General features: G+C 35.0%; 1 protein-coding gene and 1 pseudogene across 1 annotated transcript; one reads left to right on the top strand and one right to left on the bottom strand.

The window, feature by feature from the left end:
* Positions 1-1048: 1048 nt before the first annotated feature.
* Positions 1049-3125, top strand: LOC116123374 (WAT1-related protein At3g28050-like). Its single transcript, XM_031409155.1, has 7 exons — positions 1049-1344; positions 1457-1522; positions 1617-1730; positions 2119-2359; positions 2458-2616; positions 2696-2847; positions 2951-3125. Exons 1-7 carry the CDS (start codon positions 1154-1156, stop codon positions 3108-3110), a joined length of 1083 nt encoding a protein of 360 aa, XP_031265015.1. The 5' UTR covers positions 1049-1153; the 3' UTR covers positions 3111-3125.
* Positions 3126-3655: 530 nt separating this feature from the next.
* LOC116123420 lies at positions 3656-7757 on the bottom strand (annotated as a pseudogene).
* Between the last annotated feature and the right edge of the window lie 6402 nt (positions 7758-14159).

The raw sequence follows: 14159 nt of genomic DNA on the forward strand, positions 1-14159 counted from the left end.
AGAAAAGCTGTGATTTCTTCAGGTGAAGTTTTCTTCCACAGAGGGAAAGAATAAAGTTGTATAGTGCATAAAAACAAAAAAATATCCCATAACAACCATTGAATTGCCTGCAAATTAATCAACCTCTAATAACGATTATCAGACTTTTTAATAACAAGTACAGAAAGGATTTTGATGGAATGACTAATAAGCTTTATTTGGTAAGGGAAAAAGGGGAGGGCAGGGGCCTGTTGTCTGTTGAATCAGACTATCAGAGTGTGTGCGACACGTTCCCTTTTAAAAAAAGAATGAAAATGGATTACGGGCACGTTCCCCTTCAATTATTGAGCCTCAAGTTTCTGTAAACTTAACTTTGTCAAAATACCTCACCCACTCTTTACTCTTCCTTTATTTATTTATTTTATTTTTAAGTGTGAATCAGAAGATGCTGAATTGTATGCCTCTGTCTCTATTAGTCTTCCTTCATTAATTATGTATTAGATTTAAGTAATCTATATATATAAGATGGGATGATGAGATGTGTGTAACTTGGGAGATCTATGACCACAAATCTTAAAATATTAGAATTTAATCGATTATTTTAATCCATGGGAGATTACGGAACGTTAGCACACGCCCACTAACCTCAAAATAATGGATACCTTGTTGTAATCAAATGCAAAAAATCGTTGATTTTATGGTGATTGATCATCAATATTCTTTTCACACTGGTATTAGGTTAAGTGTACTCCACAATTGTAACTCAATAACGAGACAATCAGTAGCATGATTCACGGCTTATACATAAAACGACAGCAAATCATCCTCTTGTATTCACTAGATAAGTAATTTCATTAATGAAAAAGAAAAAAAGATAATCAAGTCACAAAATATATAATTTAATGAAATGCATGCGATGAGTGATAATCCAACACAAAAACCATAAAAATCAACAGCGTCCTATAATGCAATGTCATATCACTTTCTTTTCTACTGTGAAAAAGCAGAGCGATGGACCCAGTGATATTATTGCATTTTACATAATTTATTAGATAATATAACTCCCCTCTGACGCTACCCCAATACAAATACTTCAAAACAGTACCCTCTTCTTCTACTTCTTCTTCTTCAACTGTGTGTTCTTGTGACAGAGAAAAAGAGAGAGGAAGAACAGATGGCATGGAGGTATTGTTACAGAGATTTGCTGCCGTTCAGTGCCATGGTGTCCATGGAATGTGTAAACGTTGGCTTAAACACACTCTTTAAAGCAGCAACGTTACAGGGCATGAGTTACCATGTCTTTGTTGTCTATGCCTACGGTATTGCCGCTCTTGTTCTTCTTCCTGCTCCATTCTTCTCTTACAGGTTACTAATTTTCATATCTTTCCTCATCAGGTTCAGTAATTTTTTAATTATTTGCTTCTGTTTTTCCGGCAACATCCATGCACAAGCAACAAGTTTTTTTATTTATCTGCAGATCAAGATCTCTCCCTCCACTCACCTTCTCCATACTTTGTAAAATTGGTCTTCTAGGCCTTATTGGGTATGTAAATTTGTTGCTAATGAAAAGTGTTGTCTTTCTTTTTGCTTATATATCTGATAATATTTAACGTAAATTGATTGGTTATGGGGAGCAGGAGTTCATCTCAGATCATGGGTTATACAGGAATCAACTACAGTTCTCCAACACTTGCTTCAGCTATCAGCAACCTCACTCCAGCTTTTACCTTCATCCTTGCCATCCTTTTCAGGTTTCTTTAATTTCTCTCTCCTTTTCAATGATAATTACACAATTACCCCTCTAGTGGCTTCAGCAGTCTGTTTATTCGGCTTTCTCAACTCACTTTAGTGAACGCTTTTGGATATAGTGATCTAGTTAAAAGCTGAAGGTGATACAGCACTTGTCAATTAACTTGTGTTTTTGCTCCTCCCTATGCCTTTATTTCTAAATAATTCTAAAGAAATTATCTCTTTAAGTTTTCTCCAATAATTTCAGAATTCCCTGTAACTATGATTGTTGCTATTTGTTCAATGAATGTAATAGTTTCACCATCAATTTGAATGTTGATTTTTTTTAATTATTATTTATGGACTACAGTCGCTTTTCTTATTTTTATCTCATTTCTTTTTCATGAAAAGGATGGAGAAACTAGCTTGCAGAAAAACAAGTAGTCAGGCTAAAGTGTTGGGCACTTTTCTATCAATAACTGGAGCATTTTTGGTGACCCTCTATAGGGGCCCTCCAATTTTTATGATTTCATCACCATCTGTTTCTCTTGCACAACCTCAACCTCTGCACTCATCACACTCCAATTGGGCCATTGGTGGCCTTTTTCTCACAGCTGAGTATATCCTTTTACCACTGTGGTACATTGTTCAGGTTGGTATTAAGTAGTAACAAATTTTCAAAATCTGTTGAAATTGAAGGGACTTGATAAACTTGAAGGATTGATTTTGAACTTCGTAATTCTGTAACAGACACAAATAATGAAGGAATACCCGGCAGAATTGACAGTCGTCTTCTTTTATAATTTATGCGTAAGCTTCATTGCAGCTATTGTTGGATTGATTGCAGAAAGGGATTCCAATGCCTGGAGAGTGAGGCCAAATATAGCATTGACCTCCATCTTGTGCTCGGTAAGAAACTCAAGTGTCTTTTGTTGAAGAGCCAAAAATTCTTTGGAATTTCTTAACGGTGGCCTGATTGTCTATTTAGGGACTCTTTGGATCATGCATGAACAATACTGTTCACACCTGGGCATTGCGACTGAAGGGGCCGGTCTTTGTAGCAATGTTCAAGCCCCTATCTATCGCTATTGCAGTCGCTATGGGTGTCATGTTTCTCGGAGACATCCTCTATCTTGGAAGGTAGAATTACACTCAGAATAAATAGAAGTTTACACTAAAGATGAGTTTCACAAGGAAACCTGAAATACTGCACCTAACTGCTAATCCTCTTTTTGTTTTGCAGTCTTATTGGAGCAACAATAATCTCTATTGGGTTCTATACTGTAATGTGGGGAAAAGCAAAAGAAGAAATCGGTGAAGACTCTGAAGGTGGTAGCCTGGAATCACCAGAAGCTGCACAGAAAGTCCCTTTACTGCAAAACAATAAAAACGATCTAGTCTAGCGTAGAGCAAATAAATGTAAATGAATGAAAATCTAAATATAAATAGTGCTCAGCATCTCCACTGCCAAAGAAGGATTCTTAGCACAGCAGAATGTAACATATTTTTAAAGGGTCAGTATGTGCCATAAATTCACCACTATATCGTGTGTTACCCCATTTCTTACAAAGACAACGGACAACTTGTTGAAACCGAAGAACAGCGGAACACTCAGCAACATAATTCCTAACAACACGAATTCCTCTTTCAAGAGTTTAATTCACTGGGGATAAAATTTCTGATGCCATAGTGAGTGACCAGATCGTGCAACATGTGGTACAAGTCGTGTGAGACAGCTTTCGTTCTATTTATGTAAAAACGAATATATGTTAGATCAAGGCTTAATAACATTTCCTATTTTAAGGCTTGTGATTTATAGAATTAGAATGAGATTGATCAGCTTTTGTGGTATTTCCTGAGAAGAAAAGAATGTTAAAAAACATTGTGTGCCTTTGCAACACACTAGTTAGAAAAGAGTTTCCGCTGATGACTAGCGAGAAGCTAGAGTATTACTGATCGAATAACATTTGTTTTGAACTGAAAGCAGCAGGCATATACCCACCTCATCTAACATAGAAAAATACATGGGAAAATTCTGAGCAAGTAGAACATCTATGTAGCAAAGAAATAGATCTTGACCCAATCAGTGAAAACCAAATTGAAAAGACAGTCAAATATGTAATCCCCTTTGACTATTAAGCATCTGCCGGAAAACCAAGTTTGATACAAAAATGATTACCGAAAAACAGGTTTATAACTACTGGCAACAAGAACGATACAAAAATTTGCAATGGAAAACAGCATTGATAGATAGGCCTACAATTAGTATTCTTGTATTTCATCTTGTAAATTTGCCAGTGAAAGTATTACAAGAAGATCATACCTCTCAAGTGGTTTTTACCTGAAGATTAACATACCAAACTACAAGGCAAAGAGGCTTTTCAGCTATCACACGAAAGCAGATTGCGATTAATTAGAACATCTATTTTGTGGAGAAAAAGAGACATATTTAACCAAACAATGGCCTTATCATACATAGAAACAAATACATTCAGCTGGGAAGGAAGTATCATCAAAATATTTCCTGCAAAACAGCAATGACATCTGGTATTTGGTAAACCACATCAAAATTTTCAAATGAAATAATGGTAAAAAGAGCATTCACAAACCATAATCAGCTTGACCCACAGTTGATATTCTAAAATTTTCTCTGGTTCCTTAAAATATTACAAGATCACATCTCTCGCATAATTTCAGCTGCAGAGAATGACAAAAAATGATCATCAAAAGATGCTTCTAGGTTCAGCGAAACCTACAGTCAAATCATCCCAGCTTTCTCCCAATGTACATATTAATGCATGAGTACAAAAACTAATTAAAAAATATCTCATCCCCTATCAAGAAAACTAACAGCCACAAGGCCACTAGACTCCAGTCCTAAGTTTACAAAAATATCACGTCAAAAGCATATGTTAACAACAAAGAAGCAATTAACTATAAACCTTCCATACTCGCTTCAAGGCAATACAGTGTGTTTTATTTATGTTTGGTCATGGAAAGAGATGGAGTTAAATAAAAAGCAGAGACGAAAGAGGAATAATTTTCTATACCATTTAAAGCAGTATAACAATATTCAAAAGAAATGCAAGTAAACAGCAGGCAAGTCAAGCACCCTTCAATTAAAAATTATACCTCTTGTTACAAGAATTGAACTTCTCAAACAAAAGGCCAGTGAATTAATTGGCACAGATATGGGTGAATTCAAATTAGGCACCAAGCATTAAGCATTTAATACTTTAACAAGTAACTCATCTAAATGAGAAAGGCAATCACATGAACAAAATAGTCTGAGTTGAGGGTGTTAAGGCACTATTTGTGAATCTTGCCTAAGCAACTCTCTATCTGTGTATACTGTGACAGTCAAGTTCCAGATTTACCACCTTTCAAGCTGAATCAGAGCTTTATTTAGAGCAATAAATCTATCCAAATATTGTCAGGAACTTGTCAACAAGCTCTATGTGTTTATTTCTTGAGCAATTAACTCTCTTCTGGACAGCAGTCAGGCAAAAACAATTGCACAATATGTGCTTCCATGAACATATGACCATCATCTCCATCACCTACCCTTATAATGCACAGAAGAAGCTAGTCCTAAATTTCTCCTTCTAAGTATCATTCATATCAAGTCATTTCCTACCTTGCACTTATCCTTCCCTAAATTCCTCACATGGACTTTTTCCATCTGGACAACATGTTGTCTCGTAATCATACCAAGTAACACTCTAACTACTTTTGTATATCCAATTTGTTATTTTCGTCAGGGTTTACCACTTTCTAGAATTCTGTAGTATCTTTGACTATAATAACCTAAGGATTCTTTTAACAGCTTCATGCTGGTTACTCTAAAGGCCACATTTAAACTACTAAATACTTGACCATAATCCATTTGAACAGCAAATTTATAGATAATTTCATTTTTTTTGCAGCACAATCTAATGGAATCGGTAAAGCCCTTTATATACACACTTTAAACGAACAAGACATGTATTAAAAAGAAACAGTTTCACAGGCACATGGCAGCCTATAATAAATACTTCAGAAGAATGCCCTGATGTACCATTATGCCAACAAGATAGTAAGATTAGCAGGTAACAATAATTAGCAATCACAAGCTAAGACAACAAAAGTATAAGAAAAAAACTTAAAAGGAAAAAGTGTCACTAAATATTAAAAAAAAAAAAAAGTAGAAAGAAATTTTCACCTGTTCCATCATTGGCAATATCGATGCCATCAAAGCTAATGATAATATCAGATGGCTTCAGAACCTGAGATTCTGAAGCTGTTGGTTCAATTCTTCTAACTCGAACACCCTTTTGATCACGTCTCATCCCCATTGTCATGCCCAAATCAGGAATTTCCATCTTCTGCCACTCAACTCCAAGAATCGGGAACACTAACACATTGGACATCACCATAGAATTTAGGAATTGAAAGGTTCTCAAAACAGTTAAGATCCAAAAGTAAGGTAAATAAGAAAGATGCTGTACAATAGAAAAAAGCAACAGCAAAAACATAAAGAGCTCTACAAGCAAATATACCTATATAAGCACCATTTCTCTCATAATCTTGAATAAAGCGCATAATAACAGGTGTGGGTATCACATAACCTATATTTTCCACATCTTTATGTTTTAGAGACTGAAATGCAATACCAACACATTTGCCCTTATCATTAACTGCAGGTCCACCAGAATTTCCAGAATTTATAGCTGCATCTATCTACAAAAGCACATTAAAAAATAAAGGATATCAGTACAAATGAACAATACATCAATACCTTCTACAGGAAAAACATGACTAAAGCAACAAAAGACAGTATCTGATCGTAGTAACTGAGCCAATTAGAATAAACATTATTAGAGGTAAACTTCAGAAAAATAACGAGTTAACATCTCCAACTGCACTAAATTCCAGTTTAGAATCTCTAATTCCATATTGTAAACAGAAAATATGCATAAACCAAATTCTATAACTATAACCTGCATTCCAAGAAGCTCAGTTGAGCCATGGGCATAAGTATCTCCAAGCGTGAAACAACCCCACTTGTCACAGAGATAGCGTTCCCCCCCACCCCCCCAAAAAAAAAAAAAAAAAAAAAATCAGATACCCCACAACAGTGACAGCATCTTGAAGAGCTGGTAAATCTCCAACTCCACCGGTGAAACTCCTTCCCAGAACTCATCATCGTTAACAGTCAACATGGCTGTAGCACCACCAAAAAAAAAAATACAAACACAATCATTCACAAATTCAAACAACTTCTTCCGACACGTGCAATAATCATTTTACCCCCTCTAATATAATTTCATAAAATACAATCATATCAAGTTTCATTCAAGAAAGAACTCATGTATTTGAAATAAGAACTATCAAATTGAACCCATCAGTTGCATTTTTTATAACATTCACAAAAACAAAAAAAAAACAAAAAAAAGAAAACAAAAAAAAATCCTTCAAACAAGATTCTTGACACATCATCCAGGAAACCAACAAATTAAGCCAAAATAAAAATTCTGGGAAAACCAAATAATAAAATTGTGTATCAATATCACACTCGGTTCCAATAGACAAAACGGTGGCCAAGTATTTCGTATCGGAGCCACACATCTTCAACTTGACTTGCGTATGATGCTCGACCGAATGAGCATTGGTCAAGACTCTTCTACCCCCTACAATATACCCACTACTACTCGAACTATACTGCCGTTTCCTCTGCCACGCCAGCGAGAAATTCGGCTCCGTGTGAACACAAAACACTTTCACGACAACGCCATCGACGGCACCGCTTGAACTGCCACGCTGTCCCACCTCGGGGGCAATATCGTTATTTCATTTGCATCGCCTTGTCTGCTTCGTTCCGGTGAAGCCAAATGGCCGATGTTAGAATTGGAATTGTTAACGTTGCGGTCGTTGTTGGTGTTGTTATCGTCTTCGGTGAGGGTTCATCTGGCACGGCCACGTGTGCGACGAGGGGAAGAAGGATTATGATGAGTATCGGCGACGGCGGCGTCGTTTTGGGGAGTGGAATTGGTGTACTACATAATGTGATGGAACATTGTTCTAATGATTGTTCTAATACTATTCATGTAACATAATAAAGGATAATTGATTAATTTTAAATCTTTCACTTAATTATCTTTTACAACGTATAAGAAATATTTGTTGCACAAGAAACATAATATTACATTGTATGTGTGTCAATTACTACAAATTCTGCTCTTTTTAATATCAATGTAGGTGGATGTTAGTCAAATCATATTCAAAGCCAGCAAATTCAGTAATCCGCAGGCAGACTGAAATATGGTTAGTTATAACTGCTACGTGCTAACAAACTGTAACGCTAGCTCACTAAGTTTCAAATTTCATGCAAATACGATATAGGCTTCTATAAACAAACTAAATATTAACTCCACTGCTTCATTTCATTTCACCATAAATAAATTTACACCTCTCACATAATTTCATTTGAAAAAAATATCAGTAACAAACTCAACTCTCTTGAATTTTCTAACACCTGATACTGCTCGCTCTATCGTTGGAATCACCGGTGCGAGTTAGAGGTGGAAAATTTGGGCCAGGTTAGGCGGGTCAACCCTAACCCGGCCCGGGAAAATGAGGGTTAAGCCCGGACCGCCAAGATGGCGGTTCCGGGTTGACCTAACCCGGTAGCAACCCCGGGGGGCCGGGCTGCACAATGGCAACCCGCAACCCGGCGGGTTGCTATTTTGTCTCTTTTGCAAGAGACCTAGCAACCCGTCAGGTTGGTTGTGTGCACCGCCGGGTTGGCCGAAAAAAATAAAAAAAAAAAATTTTATTTTATTTTTCAAATTACCTTTTACCCTTGAAATATAGCCGTTTTTAGCCGTTGAAAGTGTCTTTTTCGTCATTTCTCTTTCCCATTTTTTTCCTATAAATTGGCCCTAAGTTCTCACATTTTTCTCACAACTCAAATTCTCTCATTCTCTCAATTCTCTAATCTCTAATCTCTCAATTATTCATTTATTAGTTTTTGCAATTTGCTATTTAATTTTATTAGTTTTTACAATTTTTAATTCATATTTCCAATTTTCCAAATTCTAATTTCCATACTTCAATAAGTCTAATTTTTCTTATATTATAATTTATTATATCAAAATGAATTAATATTTGAAATGTAACAAACAAAAAAATTGAATTGAATTATTGATATTAGAAAAGTTAATTAAAAACAATTAATTTATAATTATTATTTGAAAAGTTAAATAAAAAAAATAAAAAAAAAATAAAAAAGGAAAATCGGGCTACCCGGCCCAACCGCCCACCTAACCCGACGGGTTAGGGCTGGCGGGCCGGGTTGGGCAGCCATTTTGCAGAAAATGGCGGGCCTAACCCGGCCTGCCTTTGTTGCGGGCAGGTTAGGCCTGGCGCCAACAAAGTACCTGCGTAGGCCGGGCCGGGCCGGCCGAGCGGGTTACTTTTCCACCTTTAGACTGCTAGTAATGCCTTTCTCTTGGAGAATAATACACATACATCATTTTCATACAACATTTTTTATACAATATTAGTGGCAAGATGATTGGCTAATTTAAAGTTAAAATTAAACTTTCACCTAATCATATCTTGCCACATAAGTTGTATAAGAAATATTGTATGGAATGAGTATGTGTATTATTCCTTCTTTGTTGTTACTTTTTATATTTTGTTTTATCTGTTTCTAGAAATCTTATTCATAGCCTTTGTGGCTTAGGACGTGTCAATCATCAAAAGCATATTTAAGAAATCGAAACTTTTTATAATATCAATTCATATTATTAAAATGAAAATGAAAAATTACATTATATTATACAAGTAAATTTTGTTTACAAACATTTCTTTTTTTACTTCTATAACTTTTCGTTTTATATTAAAATTCCCTCCACCCTAATTTTCAATCCGCAGTATAAGTTGATGCTTCATTTCATTTCTCCATAAATAAATTTACACCGGTCATCATTCTCTCTCTCTCTCACTGTCTTTTGAAAAAAAATTATCTGTAACTAACTTCAATTCTCTGAATTTCTAAAATGTCTAATGCTAATACTGTCTCTTTGGTTCTTGGCATAGTTGGTACGCATATCTATCATTTATCTTTGTAGCTATTTTCTATATTTTTGTTTTCTCTGTTTCCAGAAACACGTCTATGTGTGTTTTAGATGATTTTGTTTTCGTGATTTCGCCTTTTCGATTTGAGTTGATGCATTGGAATGAAGAATTTGCTAGAAAAAACATGTTTCGGTTTTATAGTAATTTGATTATGGTTTTTTCTTTTGTACTGCAGGGAATGTGATCTCCTTCGTCCTTTATTCCCCGAGCGAAACAATCTTCTCTCTGTTAAAACCACCAATGTAAATCACACAAGAACAACATGTATATATTTATATTATTATTCATATATATGTTCATATAATCATGGAAATTTACAGAAACAAAATAGTTTAACCACTAACCTCCGGCCATAGCAATTTTGTTGTTGCTGTGTTCTTCAAAAGTTATAGACTCTTCCAATGCACTGCAATTCTTAGAACGATGGTTTTTGGGAATCCAAATAATTGCATGTGTTGGGGATTTGTAACTGTTCCCCTTTTAAAGTACGCATAAGTATTTCCATCAAACACAACTATTGGGGATAACTACTGAAAACTACTTAGTAGTAATTTTTTTTTTTAAATATATAAAAGTGAAGGACCAAATAGTAATTTTAGGGCAATGAATTTTAATTAATTAAAATTCTAACATTCTCCCACTTGATCCAAACTTTTATTACACAATCCACAACATAGTAGTTTTATATTTCTTATGTTTAATTAGAAAAATAAAATTGCATGAATCATAGCGGTAAGTCTTTTTTAAACAAGTATTACCTTCCATGTATTACTATGCAATTTTCTTCTTTTAAATTTGTTCATATATCGAAAAAGCTTTTCAAATATGAGTTTCAATTGTTATAGTATTTTGTCGCTTAAATGTGAAAGATTACTTTATAAACAAACCTCAAATGTTTGTTCCAGGTCCTTTAGAATGTTTGTTTGTCTCCAACCAAAATGTATACAACTTAAAAGAGAAAACAAACTAAATTACAAAGTCTCAAAGAATAAAAGTATTACCTCTCATAGTGACAAAGTGGGACGTAGTCCCATTTGTACTACATGATCCTTGAACGTCTTTGGTGGCATGCCTTTTATCAGAGGATCAGCAATCATCTGCTCGATGTCTATTGTTCAAGGAGCACTTCTTTGGCTTTAATGTGATCCCTTATTGCTAAGTATTTGATGTCGATGTGTATACTTTGACTCCCACTCTTATTGTTCTTAGCAAAGAACACAACAACTGAATTGTCACAATACAACCTTATTGCCTAGAGATAGACTCAACAACTCCAAATCCAGAAATGGAACTTCTAACCAAATACCTTGTGTAGTGGCCTTAAAACAGGAAACAAACTCAGCTTCCATGGTAAAAGTGACAACCAAAGATTGTTTGGTACTTCTCCAAGATATAGAACCTCCAGTTAGCATAAAAACATATCTGGATATTGATTTTCGAGAATCAACACAACCAGCGAAGTCTGAGTCTGAATATCCGACGACTTCTAAAATTTCAGACCGTCTATAAGTAAGCATGAAACCTTTAGTTCCTTGAAGATACCTCATGACCTTCTTTACAGCTCTCCAATGATCTAAACCTAGATTACTTTGATATCTTCCTAACATATCGACTGCAAAAGCAATCTTAGGTCTAGTGTAGACCTGAGCTTACATTAGGTTTCTAATAGTTGAAGCATAAGGAATAGTTTTCATTTTTTCCTTTTCAATCTCAAGTGTAGACATTGGTTCAGATTGAACCTGTCACCCTTAACAATGGGTGCAACACTGAGTGAACAATCTTTCATCCTAAATCTCTCAAGAATTTTATTAATATAAGTTTTCTGAGATAGTCCCAAAACATGTTGGGACCTATCCCTATGAATCTTAATGCCAATGACAAAAGACACCTCACTCATATCTTTCATACTAAAATGTTGAGAGAGAAATTGTTTCACCTTATGCAGCAAACTCAAATCATTGGTTACAAGCAAAATATCATCTACATATAACACAAGAGAGATGATTTTGCTCCCACTAACCTTGTGGTATATACATTGATCCATGACATTCTCTACAAAACCAAATGAAGAGATAACATTATGAAATCTTAAATACCACTGTAGGGAGGCTTGTTTAAGTCCATAGATGGGCTTCTTAAGCTTGCAAACCAAATACTCACCATATCTTGAAATGAACCCATCAAGTTGTTTCATATAAACCTCTTCCTCCAAATCTCCATTGAGGAAAGCTGTTTTCACATCCATTTGATGTAATTCTAAATTGAAATGGGCAACTAATGCCATAATGATGTGGAAGGAATCCTTTTTAGAAACTGGAGAAAGCGTTTCTTTATAATCTATCCCTTCCCTTTGCATGAACCCCTTGGCAACAAGCCTAGTCTTATATCTCTCAATGTTGCCTAATAAATCCCTTTTGGTTTTAAATACCCATTTACAACCAATAGGTTTCTTTCCAATAGGCAACTCAACAAGGTCCCAAACTTTATTATCCGCCATAGAATTCATCTCGTCAATCATGGCATTACACCTCAACTCAGATTTACTACTGTCTATAGCTTGTAAAAACGTGTCTGGGTCATCCTCAATACCTATGTCACAGTTAGACTCTTGCATAAATACTATATAGTCAGTAGGAATTGCTAATTTCTTTGTTCTAGTAGATCTCCTTAATGTTGTATCAACAGTCTCTTGTTGAGATTGTTGCATAACTGGTTGTTCCTCCTGTGGCGGAGGTTGTTCAGAATGACCTTCTAAAACAATCTCATCAAAACGTGGACTTTGATTGTTTGGTACCTCATTGTTCACCTTGTTTGGATGAACAACCAATCTTTTACTTGATGTAGGAGCATTATTTGAAACATCAACTTTCTTAGGGACTAAGTCTCTAATTTGATCATTCCCACTGACACGTCATTCTCAAGAAATTTGGCATTTATTGATTCAATAATTCTACTAGAATGGTTCAGACAATAAAACCTATATCCCTTGGATTTTTTTGCATATCCAATAAAATATGCACTAATAGTCCTAAGATCTAACTTCCGTTCTTGTGGATTATAAACTCTAACTTCAACTGGGCAACCCCAGACGTGTAAATGACTTAAACTTGGTTTCCAGCCTTTTCATAATTAACTTAAATGGCGTTTTGGGAACTGCCTTAGTTTGAACTTGGTTTAATATATATGTTGCAGTTTTAAGAGCTTTAATCCACAAAGAATGAGGAAGTTTGGAGTTACTCAACATACTCCATACCATATCCATTAATGTTTTATTTCTCCGTTCTGCTACACCATTCTGAGATGGTGTGCCAAGCAAGGTGTATTGAGCCACAATACATTACTCTTGAAGAAATTTAGCAAATGGACCAAGTGCTTGTCCTATACTAGTATATATACCATAATATTCACCACCTCTATCAGATCTCACGATCTTAATTTGTTTTCTATATTGTTTCTCTACTTCTGCTTTATATATTTTGAAAGCATCCAATGCTTCATCCTTGTGATGAAGCAAATAGAGATACATATATCGTGAGTGATAATCAATAAAAGTGATGAAATATTTCTGACCACTACAGCTTATGTCAAGACAACAAATATCTGTGTGTATGATCTCTAAAAGTTCAGAACTCTTCTTGGCACCTTTCTTGGATTTGTTAGTCTGCTTTTCCTTAATGCAGTCTACACAAGTATTAAAGTCAATAAAGTCAAGAGTTCTAAGAACTCTAGCATTTACTAATCTTTTAATCCTATTAATGGAGATGTGTCCTAACCTCCTATGCCACAAAAAAGAAGAGTTTTCACTCATAATAGTACGTTAATACTAGTACTAGCATTTGAAGTCGTTAAACTATAAGGAACGGTATCAGTTAAATGAATTTTAAACAAACCATCAACCATAGTATCATTTCCAACAATAGATAAGTTCTTAATTAAATTAAAAGAACTACCATAAAAATTGAAAGATTATCCACAAGGTACAAGTTTAGAAACTGAAATTAAATTCCTAGAAAAACTAGGAATATAAAAGGTTCGTTCCAAATCCAAAATAAAATTAGTGCTTAAAATAAGTCTATATGTTCCAATAGCTTCAACACGTCAAGGCATCATGTTTCCTAAATAGATGCTACATTTACTTCCCATCGATTTCCTTTGATCCAGAAAACCCTGTATGGTATTAGAAACATGGATTATAAAACCAGAATCAATCCATCAATCATTATGAGAAACACAAATCATATTAGATTCATAACACACAAGAGATGTGAGATTACCTTTCTTGTCAAGCCAAACCTTTCTTTTAGGACAATCCTTCTTGATGTTGTCCTTAT

Source organism: Pistacia vera, unplaced genomic scaffold (genome assembly GCF_008641045.1).
Source record: "Pistacia vera cultivar Batoury unplaced genomic scaffold, PisVer_v2 Contig1028, whole genome shotgun sequence".
In the NCBI taxonomy this organism is placed as follows: Eukaryota; Viridiplantae; Streptophyta; class Magnoliopsida; order Sapindales; family Anacardiaceae; genus Pistacia; species Pistacia vera.